At 34.6% G+C, this 13636-nt stretch overlaps 2 protein-coding genes across 2 annotated transcripts; both read left to right on the top strand.

The window, feature by feature from the left end:
• The first annotated feature begins 2162 nt into the window (after nucleotides 1-2162).
• Nucleotides 2163-5606, top strand: LOC141821185 (calcium-dependent protein kinase 2-like). The gene is given in 11 exon segments (XM_074708571.1): nucleotides 2163-2358; nucleotides 2442-2504; nucleotides 2835-2963; nucleotides 2966-3628; nucleotides 3974-4117; nucleotides 4205-4357; nucleotides 4437-4549; nucleotides 4623-4790; nucleotides 4880-5007; nucleotides 5086-5185; nucleotides 5255-5606. Coding segments are annotated over 9 exon segments (1650 nt in total). The 5' UTR covers nucleotides 2163-2358; nucleotides 2442-2504; nucleotides 2835-2857; the 3' UTR covers nucleotides 5330-5606.
• A 5318-nt stretch (nucleotides 5607-10924) lies between these two features.
• Nucleotides 10925-12717, top strand: LOC141821329 (autophagy-related protein 8C-like). The gene is made up of 5 exons (XM_074708740.1): nucleotides 10925-10961; nucleotides 11757-11812; nucleotides 11887-11939; nucleotides 12348-12466; nucleotides 12562-12717. The coding sequence occupies exons 1-5, from the start codon at nucleotides 10925-10927 to the stop codon at nucleotides 12654-12656; spliced, it is 360 nt and encodes a 119-aa protein (XP_074564841.1). The 3' UTR covers nucleotides 12657-12717.
• The last annotated feature ends 919 nt before the right edge of the window (nucleotides 12718-13636 follow it).

The following is a 13636-nucleotide window of genomic DNA, read 5'->3' as shown; positions in this document are numbered from 1 at the left end:
ATAGCAGCTATTGTGGGGTGGTCGGTCTCCGAAGTTGACTATTTTTAAGTTTCCCATGATCTCCTTGATCTCCTTGAATGTTGCTTTTGGCAACAACTTGTTAGAAAATATTTCATAATTTGTTGTTGGAGATTGTTGTAACAGTTAAAAGTGAAATTTATTGGATTTAATTTATACATAAGTTAGATTCAATTATATCAACTTTATCTGTCAAGATGATTTGAATTGATAATCTCAAATTGTTAACTTGGAAGGTTAGACTGAGCTACTAGGTTGTCCAAGCATGAGTGAGATGTCTCTGGACGAAGTTTGTTCTTGAGTGTCGTGAGGTCTGAGCAACCCCAGTACTTCCTAAGTTCGAGTGAAAAGTCGAAAGTGGAGTCAGGGCACCGAGTGCTTCCTAGTGAACATCGAGTGCTCTTGATGATTGCAAGTGTCGAGTCGCGAGACCAAAATTGCCTGATTGCTTCTAAAACGCCCAACTACCAAGTCACTCAAGCTCTAGTGGGTCGTTGAGTACCAAGTCAGAAAAAGTGACTCCGACTCGAGAAGTGAGATGTGAAACATGTGTTTGATACAGTTTTCTTAAAACAGATTTGTCCCTTCTTTGATTGTGCTTTAAAGCTACGACTGGACATCGCTTATAAGTCATGATACACTAAGTTTGTACCTTGAACATTGTCACGGATAGACCGCGCTAAGCAAAATATCAACAACACACAAGTTGTTGATTCACTTGGATAAATTTTAGCTTAATCAGTCTAATATTTGATGTATATTGATTGTGTTAGCATGTATCAACTTGGTTCAATAATCTAAGTCCTAGATTTGCACCTTCTACAAGTTCATGTGTGAAAAGAGAGTATCTCCCTATGCATATGTTAATAATTTTAATATTTCTGATACATTATAAATCAACTATAATATCATAAAATTATTAATATGGACTAAAGTCTCATTCATAATGAAATTTTTTTCTTATCCACCTACGTGACTTACATTCAAATTTCCAACACAACTTTCATTTTTAGTATGCATTTTTTTTAAAGGTCAATAATAATGCATAATGCACATAGAGGACTAATTGAGTTTTGCTAAGGTTGGCAATACTCTTCTGCGTCGTAATCAACTTTTCTCGATTTAAAGATGGTCGTGGGGCCGATAATGACGGATCCACCTTTTTATAGAAGAGTTTTGCTAAGATTCTACTTTTTTTTGCAGTTTTACTAGCCATTACATTCCCTTTACTCTTTCTATGTCCAATTTTTCTACTTTTGAGGTCTTTATATTCATTAATGACGTTTTGCTCAAAAGTTATTGATAGGGCTAGAGATTTCAAATTGAATTTTAATAAAAAATATATATTTATTACATTTTTATTAGGCTTAATTTCTTTGCTTTTTGAGACGATTTAAATTGAATGTAAATAACTTTTTTAGGGTCCTTGCATTTCTCTCATTTTCTCTCTGTCTAATTCTCTTACTTCTAAGGCTTTTATGCCTATCAATGATTTTTTTTTGCTACCTTTAGGCAAAGAATTACTTAAAATTATAAAAAAATAGAATATAGAGGAATCAAAACTCTTATAATTTATTTATATTTATATTTTTATTATCTTAGAAAATGATATCATTCAATCACTTTTACTTCTAATTCTCGTAATATTAGTTTTTTCAATTTCAAAAATTTTTATTCTTTTTTAATAATCAACGCGCACTTAACTTTTCTTTCTCCAAGCCATAAATTATGTAAAATCAAAATCGCTCTTTTATTACTTAATTGATTTGAAAATATGAAAGACCAATCCAGAATATATAAAATAACAATACAATATATTCTAATTTATGTAATTATTTTTTCTTGTACATTCATACGTGTTCATATTTTGTTGGATTTAAAGTATTTAAATTAATTATTTTTGATAATTTATTTATTTTAATATATTTTTACTATTTTATTATATATAATTAATAAAAAATAATTTTTAAATATTTATGGGCCTAATTTTTTAAATTGGCTTTTGGCTAAAAAAAACGTGGTCATGCCACTTAGTCAAAACCGCGTGATCTAAAAGACATTCCTTTCTATTTCCATTTTCGATTACTCGGCGATTTAAATAAATCAGTGAAATAAAAGCAAATATATTTTCGATATTTAGATTATGTTTCTTCGCTCTGCCGTCTTCTTCTTCTTCTTCTTCTTCCCGAGCGACGAACTGAACAGAGGGCAAATTATCGGCGCACTGCAACTTAGCCTCTGACGACGGATTCTCCGATCTCTGCAAGGAGCAGAACTTAGGACCAAAACGAGGAGAAAAGATTGCTCGGAAGCAGCAGGAAAACTCGATTCAGAAAAGCGGTTATTTTCTCTCATCCCTGTCTCTGATTCATTTATCTCTCGCTTCAAACTTGATACCTAAGTCAAGCGCAATCACTTTGCAGGGTGGTTTTGGCATCTGAATCTTGCGGTTCGAGTTCAAAAGGTTGGATCTTGGAGACAAACAGGTGAGCTGAGTCGCTTGTCTTCTGATCTGCCATTTTTTGCCTCCTGAATCTTGCTGTCTGTTTGCTTGTATCTTGAAAGGCCTTGAAGTAACCCTAATTTCAGACCTTTTCGCTGTCGTTCAGTAGGTAAGTAGCTTTCCCCTATGCCCTGCTTCTTGATTTGGTCACAGGACGGATGGTGAGTTCCGGAACTATGGATACACTTCTGAAAACAGGAGGCTTTATATTCTTCTAGGGTTCTTGATTGGCTTGATTAGACTGCCGCTGTATTTTTCCTGAACTCAGAAGTATATTTTCAGTTTCTGAATCTGTGATGCGTGATTTCTGTAGCTGCTATTGAGATCTTGAGATAGATGGGCAAGTGTTTCAGCAAAAACACCGGCAGGCGGCACGGCGATGGAAGTGGAAGAACCAATGGCCACTCACGGCAAAAGCCAACACCACCGTCCTATCAACCTCAGCGCGACAAGAACCGAAGCAGAATGCCATGGCACCACCTCCACAGACCCAATACAGCAGCCATTCCCAACAGCAGCAACAATCACATCCCCGGCCACAAACGGTGACCCAACACACTACTCCGTCACCCATCCTGAAACCCCCTTTGGTCGTCAATGACGCCATCCTTGGAAAGCCCTTTAAGGATGTCAGGTCCTTGTACACGCTGGGGAAGGAGCTCGGCCGTGGCCAGTTCGGAGTGACATACCTCTGCACCGAGAAAGCCACCGGCCTGCAGTATGCCTGCAAGTCCATCTCCAAGAGGAAGCTATCCAACAAGGGTGACCGGGAGGACATCAAGAGGGAGATAGAGATTATGCAGCACCTCACAGGGCAGCCAAACATAGTGGAGTTCAAAGGGGCATATGAGGATAGAGATTCTGTGCACCTTGTCATGGAGTTGTGCTCAGGAGGGGAGCTATTTGACAGGATCATAGCCAAGGGGCAGTACTCTGAGAGGGCTGCTGCAACTCTCTGCAGGGCAATTGTAAATGTGGTGAACATTTGCCATTTCATGGGGGTGATGCATAGGGACCTTAAGCCAGAGAACTTCTTGCTGGCTACCAAGGACGAAAATGCGATGCTAAAGGCAACTGATTTTGGGCTCTCAGTTTTCATTGAGGAAGGTAAGCTTCACTGTCCTTTATTCTTGCATAAGCAGCAAAATTACAAGAAACAATACTTGTTGCCAAAGGGATTGCTTCATTTTTTTTCTTCTTTTGTTTGTCATTGTGAATATCAACATCCTGTATGACCCACATCTTGTTGTTCAACCATATTCGAAGTTTATGTCAATTGTTGACATGTAGAGAACTATTCCGTGGTGAGATTGAGATTCCTTCTGTTACACATCACGAACAAAGAAAATGTGCTATGTCAATAGGTTCAAATAATATTTCCCTCTTGCAAGCAAGGATCAAACTGTGGTTGATTTATATTGCTGAGAAGATCTTGGATGTTTTTTGTTCAAGGGAAACGATTGAGGGACATAGTGGGTAGTGCATATTATGTTGCTCCTGAAGTTCTAAGGCGTAGTTACGGCAAAGAGGCAGATATTTGGAGCGCCGGAGTTATACTGTACATCCTTTTGAGTGGTGTACCACCATTCTGGGCTGGTAAGTGCATATTATGAGAATGCCAATCAAATCATTGTCAGATTATTATCTCTGTTTGATTTGCTAATTCACTGTGCTGAATTGCAGAAACAGATAAAGCAATATTTACTACCATCCTACAAGGGCATATCGACTTTGAAAGTCAACCTTGGCCTTCAATATCATACAGCGCTAAAGACCTTGTAAGGAGGATGCTGACACAGGACCCTAAGAAAAGAATTACTGCAGCAGAAATCCTTGGTTTGTTGATCACTTTTAGTTCACTGGTTAACAACCATTGTTTATGAACATTCATGCATATTGTAATTTGATTTTACAGAACATCCATGGCTCAGAGATGGAGAGGCATCAAATAAACCCATTGACAGTGCAGTTCTCACAAGGATGAAGCAATTCAGAGCAATGAACAAGCTCAAGAAGTTGGCGTTAAAGGTTGATCATTAAAGAAATGCTTTTTAATTAAGGTTTTGAGTTTGAGTACTAATGCAAGCCTAGAAATTTCCAGGTCATAGCTGAAAATCTTTCTGAAGAAGAGATCAAAGGGCTGAAACAGATGTTCACTAATATGGATACTGATAACAGCGGCACTATAACATATGAAGAACTGAAAAGCGGGTTGGCTCGGCTTGGTTCTAAGCTGTCTGAAGCTGAAGTAAAGCAGCTAATGGATGCCGTAAGACGACGATATTAAGCTCATTTGCAAATTTCGAATCACCGTCTGTTTTCTTTGAAACATGTTAGGTATAATTGAATTTCATTCAGGCTGATGTGGATGGAAATGGTTCTATCGATTACATTGAGTTCATAACCGCCACAATGCACAGACACAAACTAGAAAGAGATGAACATTTATACAGAGCTTTTCAGTATTTCGATAAGGACAGCAGTGGGTCAGTCTTTTGTTCCTTCCTGGTCATTCATTAGAATTCTTTTGCAGCTAATCGTCTGCTTTCACTGTTGATTATCAGGTTTATCACTAGAGATGAGTTGGAATCGGCCATGCAGGAGCATGGAATGGGCGATCTTGCAACCATCAAGGAAATTATAGCGGAAGTTGACACTGACAATGTAAATTCTTCATCAGTTCAGATAGTCTGGATCATATTAAACACAAAACTGAGGGTCACTTTTGTGCAGGATGGAAGAATCAACTACGAAGAGTTCTGTGCAATGATGAGAAGTGGAATTCAGCAGCCAGGAAAGCTCTTTTAGGTCGTCGCGACAAACATGGAGTTCGTACGTTGTCATTGACGATAAAATCACATCCAAATCAGTCATCTACATCACTGTTTTAGTTGATGGGGTTTCAGGTTTGTGAAATGGTTTGAGCAATTTCACTTGAGACTGCTTTGCTAGAAGAGATTTACAAAGGTAGAGAGTTAAATTTATCTTATGCTTAAATAATTGCCAAGCCAATACCATGCTTGTGATCTGTGTATTATTAAGCTTGTAAAATGTTTTAAATTATATCAAACTTTAGTTTCACTTTTATAGAGATGCTACTCTAATTTCATATGTTGCCAAGGAAAAAAACTTATTTTAAAATAACTAATCGTATCGCTTGCCTGACTTAGAACTAATCATGTTGCGAATACAATAGTGAAGAATGCTGCTATGATTGAAATAAGCAAGCTCAACCTGCAATCAACCCATCTGTTATCAGCTTATGTCAAGATCATGGAATCCAAAATCTGTATCTTTTCATTTCTTATTTGAGAAGTGAGAAGATAGATAGTTATCCTTATTACTATATATTGATATTTTGCCTCTCAATAGCTCACTATGATATTTGTTGGTGTACCTTTCTTCTTGTCCCCATAAACCTTCTTGTGCCATATCTCCTTTTCATTTATATATCTATTTTGGAAACAAATTGCCTTGAATAGAACTGCAGCTATGTTTATTTGAAAAAAAGCAGGTTTAGTTCAAGTAAACTACTACTCTTGTCTGAAATTCATATGGTTAGAGCCTTAAACAAACCCTGATATAAATTGACTGAAGACAAACTCAAATTAGACTCTAATTGACATTTTAATAATTTTTCTACTGAATTTCAATTAATAAAAAATGATGAAAATAATTAGCTTAAACAACAAAGGGGTATCATCCTTATTCCCTCCTTTAAGAAACCTGGTCTTCAAATTTAATAGCATGTATATCAATTATCTTTTTTTATTTATTTAGGAAAAATGACTTATAGCACAATAACTTGATATTAATATAAGGTAATAAAAATCTTTATGGTAATAAACTAATAATTTAACATATAATTTAATTATTAATTTGATCATAAATTAACACTAATTAAGTAGTGACCTTTGTAAGAGATAGTAAGAGTAAAGATGACACAATAGATTTCATTAGACTAGATTTGGCAGAAGGCAGGAGAAAATTATTTCTGCTTGCTTCAAGCAAAAGTCAGACTCCTAAAATGCCTACATTTTTTATTGACTATGAAAATATTTGACTTTTCTGAAACCAAACACTGGAAAACTCGAAACTAATTTAACATTTTCCATTGGACAAACATATCCAAAATCACAGATAAAAAGGCAAGCATATATATAATCTTAAAAGTATTATATCTAAATCTTTCAAATATGGAAGAGATGTGGGATATATCATAAAAAGTATTTTTGCATGTAGAAATCCCCAATTCTATGTCTAAATAAGAGCATTTTGTAGGATAATCATAAATAATTATTCACAATGAGATCTTTGGATGCAAGCTATGCAAGAGAAAATGAATTGTTTAGAGGAAATTGTCACTTTGGTGGTTGATGTCTTCAGCGGAAAAGAAAGGGTTTTGCTTTAATAAGATTTTCTGTCTAATTGTGTTGATCAGTTCAATTTGTGTGGTACTAGGTCTTATGGCTAATCGGTGTGGAGATTATTTGGATGAGCAACTCTGATTATCTTAGATGTATGTTAAGGCCGGATTCAAGTTTAAAACTACTAAAGCAAGTTATTACTCCATTGTCAGGTCTTTTGAAGTTCAATAAAAGTACTAGTTCACCTATAGAGGCACAGGAAAAGAAAACTATCCCCTATTCCTATGCAGTTGGATCATTGCTCTAGAACCATTCCTTTCCAAAATATACCTTTATGCAAAATAATGTGTTCAAAACATAATTGGTTCCACAGAGGATTTATTCATTTACACTTTCATATGTATGCACCACTACACTTAACTAATGGCATTTCTAGTATGAATTTGTTTGGTGTTGGGAAATTGTAGAACCACATTTAGCTCAAAACATGATATGATTTTGACCAAAAGTTATTCATTGGCTTTCATTTTCGTAATTTGTGTACACTTCTTTAACACTAAGAAAGTACAGAATTATATTTTGTTCAAGTAAAATTATGAAATACAGTGATTTTTAAAGTTCTTTGTAGCTTCCTAGAGTTTGAATCTGTTTTATGGTGGATTTGTTACTCCTTTCTTTCTATTTGATTTTCACTGTCTGCTGAAAAGGAAATCATAGCTATGTTACATGCATATGCAGCAGATCTACTTATGTTTCTTGAAAAGGAAATCAACAGAGGAATAGGTTAAAGAAACTTGTGTTCAGTTACTCTCATCACTGTACCTCTTCTTTTTCAGTGCAAAAATTTCTTATGGCTTTGAATATGGTATGAGGGTTCCCGAAACCAATAAATGTATGGCAATATAGGCTATAGTGTATATTTAATAATATAAATATTTAAATAATTTTAAATCCTTATATTACTCATGGTTTGTGATACCATAATTTTAGAAAGAAAGGATATAATAAAACTCTTGATGGTTTAGATCTTTTCATGGGAACACAATTTATTTTATTTGATTGATAGATCTGACAACTAATTTTAATGAATTAAAAAAGAGAATGATCTTATTCAAAAGACTTCGTGATCTTCAATCAATTTTGGGCTTCAATATAATTACTCAGACTAAACATTTTGTCATTGCAAGGGATTCAAAGTCGTGACCTTCAAATTATATGGCAACAATTTTATAATTACCTCAAGTCAAGCTCCTTTTCATAAATTCAAATTGATTAAATTTAGAAAATGATTAAAAGGGCAACAATCGCTAAAAGCTTGTAGTTCAACCTAAAATGTTATGTATCAGTTTTAATAAAAATTATTATATAAATTAAATTGATTAAAAGGACAATCTAGTACACAAAACTCTCAAGGAAGGATTAGATCATATTATATCTATTATATATAGTCTTATCTTGCATTACAAGAAGCTAAAGGGTCAAACAATATTGCATCTATTGTACACTATTTTATCATGCATTGCAAAAAATTATTTTTGTAATTTGAACTTATAATCACAATTTTACCATTGATTCCCTTTGATAAATTTAAATTGATTAAATTTAGAAGATGGTTCTGATGCTACTATTATTATTTAGATAATTTAGTTATTTAACCCAACTAATCAATCAGTCTTTCCTTCTAATTCATCTATAAGGTAAATCTAGAACATAACTTATGTATATTTAGAAATCGACCTCTAAAATATTTATCTCATTTTAAAATTTGAATGTGTCTTATTATTATTATTATTGAATATTTTACCATTACACTTTACCCCATTGGGGGCAATAATTATGCTATTTAAAAAAAAATCTTTAGATCTGTGCTATACTTGTTTAAGTCCTAAAAAGTTATATAGAACTTTTGTCCAAAATTATCATATGAATTTAAATTGTTTAAAATTGAAAAATTGATCAAAATTGGAAAGGACATATGGACCAATGTTCCCTAGAGCTTCATGAGGGTACTTTTACTAAGATAATAAATCTAAGTGAATCTAAAATGTCCAAAAAAATATTTTAAAACTAAACATTTTTTATTATTTTTTATTTTTTTAAATTTCTAATTTATTTTTTATTATTTTGTTGAGAAAGTCTTATCAAATGCTCAACCCAATCCATCTATTTTATCGAGTAATCAAGTACAATTTTCCATTTTTTTTACATATAGATTATTAATATCATTTATTAAAATTAGTTTTAAAAAAAGCAAATAAAAATAAAAAAATCAGATTAGATGTGTAAAATAATCAGATCGTTACTTAATATCTGTTTTGCTCGATTTAGTTCTTAGATTATATATGCAATAAATAGCAAAAAAATCTTTTGTTACCATAAATATTTCCTAATTCTTCTCAAATTATCTCCTTAATGTTGCCATAATTACTCCTCCTAAATCTTCGAACAGATTATCCTATTTCATAAGACCTTTTTGAATTCTCTCCTCCACGATCTCTAGCTATATAATAAGTTGATCCCTCTCCCCTCTTCCTGTTCATTATCGATCAATCCTCCTTGCTGTTCGTTCCTCCAGCACCATCTTCTATCCGGAATCCATGGCGGCGACGGCGGCGAAGAGATCGATTTGCAGCAGCTCCTCGTGTGGCACCTACGACCGCAGCAGCGGTTTCCCGATCCACTCCGTCTGCGGCGAGTGCCTGCGACAGCACATGGGCGGCCCCCTATTGCCGTCGTTCGCCGAAAGGTTCAAGCACACTCGTCGTTGCTCCTCTCCGTCATCGTCTTTCTCCTCGTCATCCACGGTGACAACTGAAAAGGAGGAGGAGGAAATGGATGGGTCAGGCCGGTTGGTGGCTGTTGGAGACGGCCGGCCGCTCAGGGACTGCTACATGGCGCCACACCTCCGCTTCCGATGACGTCCGTCTAAGCACAACGACCACCTCTCAAGGTTTGAAGGTGGAAGAGGCTAGTGGCGCCGACGCGTATGGAAGTCAAGATTCTTGCTCTGTTTTGGAGATTTTATAGAGTTTTTATCAAAAGAGAACATTTTGAAATACGATATATTTCATGTTAATTCTCATTAATTTTTTTAAAATTAAATTTAACTGATAATTTAGTTTTAATAAATTGAAACCTTCCGTGGAAATTGTTGACACAACACAACATATAGCTAATCTAACGGAACCAATTGATTTGTGTATTGGATTACAAATAAGGAGAGATCGTGGATATTGTATAAAACCAACAATTAACTCTCAAGATGGAAGTTATCTTATGTTGTATCTATGCCTGTTCGAAATGCGAATCATAGTATTCATTCTTATGGGAATGGGAAGGAAAAAGAAGAGATACTCTTTCTAGAAATATGAACAAATGGAAGTTTAACTCCTAAGGAAGCAGTTTATGAAGCTTCTCATAATTTGATTGATTTATTTATTCCTTTTCTATATGGAGAGGAAGAGGACGAGAAAGTCAACACAGAAAACATTAGTTTGTTAGTTAGTAGTTTTTAGTATAATTGAGTTAGTTACGATGAAATAGATTTATTTAAGTGGATAAAAATCAAATCTTAATAAAGTTAAGATAATACCTTATGAATTAAAAATGATCATAAAATTTGATCATGTGAATCCAGATCACATATTTCATCTTTCGTTGTGGTTAGTTAATCCCTAAATTTAATTGACATTCCAACTGCCGTTGGTTAGAAGTCTTCGTTGATTCGGAGCCAGATCAGCAACAAATCAATACTAAATTTGGCAAGTCCACGTGTTGCTTGAGGGTTACCGACTCCCCGTTCCGTGCTCTCTTCCCATATAAAACCTCTCCCCTTTCCCCTGCAATCCCCGCTCGCCTCTGGCGTAAGCTCCGAAGATCGAACTCTCTGATGCGCTCGGTATCCTACTCCTCCTCCTCCTCCTCCTCTTTCTTTGCTCGCTTTTGATCTGCGTTGCAACTTTTGCGCTATTTTTTGTTTGAAGGGCTGACGATGGTTGTTTTGTATTTTGGGAACAGGGGAACGAATCACCACACAATGGCGAAGAGTCCCTTCAAGCTCGAGCATCCCTTCGGTTTGTGCTCACTGTCCCTCCTCGCTGAAGGAACAATAAGTCGCTTTTTTTTTCCTTACTTTTTGGTTTCTCGAAGGAAATTCGTTTGTGTCTGTGTAAATTCGCAATTAGTTTGGGTAATTTTCCAAGAGGGAATTGAATGACTAAAGGGCAAGGAATTGTAAGAAGTCAATTCTTTCATATGCATTCTCCAATGCCTAGGTTGATGGAATTGATTATTATCTAACTTCTTTTGAGTCCGATCCTACTTTTACCTTTGGATTTCAAAATACAATTATGTTCTATTTAGTTTGAAATTTTCGATAGAAAGATGCACGAATGATCATTCTATTTCGGATTTGCTATTGTATTTGTTTCCTTTCGATTATTAACAGTTTTTTAACTGTTGTGTACAATAATGGCCTCCAATCTGGATGTCTTGGAATTATGATACTTTGGATAAATTGGTGGTCATACTTTTTGACATTCGTTTACAAAAAATAATGTTAATGTAATATGATAGTTAGGTCATTGACTTGTGGAGCTTTAGTGACGTTTCTTCCATCTTCTTTATGTACATGAAAGTTTCCAGTCGATACGACAGTATAATGAATGTACATGACCTTGTCTACCATCAGTTTTGAATGTCTGACACAATTTGGCAGTTCCTATGTGATTCTTTGGTAAAAGCTGCCTGATGAAATTGTCAATGTTAAAGGGCATATCTTCTTCTGTGTTTTCAGTATTTATAACTTTTTTGTTTTGCATTTCACTGATCTTGTTGATCTTTAAATGAATTCTTCATTCTAATTCTAGAATGGAGGCAAGTGGAAGCTGTTCGTATCAGGGAGAAGTACCCTGATAGAATACCTGTAAGAATTATCACTTCTGTACTTTTATTCAATGAAATATGAAATAAACTTAGACAAGCTGTCGTTTACTTTAGGTGATTGTGGAGAAGGCTGACAGGAGCGATATCGCAGATATTGATAAGAAGAAGTAAGTATTTGTGTTTCATATGCAATAAGAGCCTGGTTATTTGACTATTTTATAAGTCAGCTAAACATTTTAAGCAATTGATACTATTTTGATAAGTATGTATAGTTTCTGTTGGATTGATCTGTGGAATACATATTTTTAGTCAAGATGATTTGGTTTCCTCAAGTAAATGACTAATGAAAATTTGCTGCTCGCAATTTGACCAGAACCAGATCCATGTCTGTTGACTTACAGATAGCCCATACTGGTTTTATTTCCGATCACCGATTCGATTAAGCAACAAGGATAGCTTTTATAGGCTATTTTTTTCTTTCTATTATTACTTTCTGTTTTTCTCTAGACTGTTTTTGTTTGTCTAATCATTTGATTTCTTCAGAGGATCATAAAGGTTTTCTTATTTCTTTTTAGGTACTTGGTTCCTGCTGATCTAACAGTTGGTCAATTTGTTTATGTTGTTCGGAAGAGGATTAAGCTCAGTGCAGAGAAGGCCATTTTCATTTTTGTTAAGAACACTCTACCACCCACAGGTCACACAATCTGTTTCATATCAACTTATAGACATCCTAATTCTTAGTTTTTCATGTTCGGCTTATCGGTGATCTATATGTTGTCGGCATTTCAGGTTCAATGATCTCTGCTGTGTATGAGGAACACAAAGATGAAGATGGTTTTCTTTACATGACATACAGCGGCGAAAACACGTTCGGTTCCTCTTAATATCATTGGACAAATCTGAACTTGAAGTTTGAATTCTTCCAAGGACAAATCTGCTCTTTGGTTTTCCTATTTGTATAGCTGGTTAAGAGTGTTGGCATCACTGCTTTCTTGTATGGATTAATTGTAACTTGGTAAAAATGACTTTATGGATAGTTGTTTCAATGTGATTATTGTTTCTGTTGAGCAGTTTTGTGGTGGTTGGTGGTGCTAAATATAATATATCTTGGAATTTCGTCTGAAGTTGTGTGGTTTGATAGTTTTTCTTTCTTAGATAGCAAAACCTCAACTGTAATAAATAAAATATAATTAAGAAATTTCATATGGATTGACTCAATGAGTTTAGGGATTAAAATCCTCATAAGGTAATCTTATCCAGCAACAATTAATTTAACAATTAATTCAATTGACTGAATATGGTAATCTTGATGAACTCATCTTCTACAACTCTGTTCCGTCGTAATCAATTCAGTTATGCCCCGAGGGCTAATCCTGATCAACTCATATAACTATTTTACGTGGTCTAGAATTCATAAGTTCCTAATTTATAGCTTAATATAACTATTTTACATTTATGGGATTGAACCGGTCGCCTCCAGATTTAATTAGTTCAAAGAGCTAAATAGTTGAATTATCCAAAAAATAATCTTCTTATGACTTTTATCAGAAATTTAATCGATTATTTAATTAACTGTCCTATCGTCTCCTAAGTAGAGAGTTATAGTTTTCATGAGATATGCTTTTACTCAACTACTTAATTAATTCATCCTATATCAACAGGCTAAAATTACAAATTTCATTCAATACATATACTTTAAATATAAATTTTCGACTTCCGGATATAGTGCGATAGTAAAAAAGAAGACGAGCTCTCATACAACAAGAGTTCAATTTCTACACAGAGCACCTCATATGTTTTGCATTGTTCAAATCACTCATGATGGTAGGTCCTCTCTTAAGATTCAAGAATAATTGCGAATTGT

Source organism: Curcuma longa, chromosome 2, assembly GCF_044706935.1.
Source record: "Curcuma longa cultivar G26 ecotype Majalengka, Jawa Barat chromosome 2, ITB_CL_G26_1.1, whole genome shotgun sequence".
In the NCBI taxonomy this organism is placed as follows: Eukaryota; Viridiplantae; Streptophyta; class Magnoliopsida; order Zingiberales; family Zingiberaceae; genus Curcuma; species Curcuma longa.
This window is presented reverse-complemented; position numbering and strand designations above follow the sequence as displayed.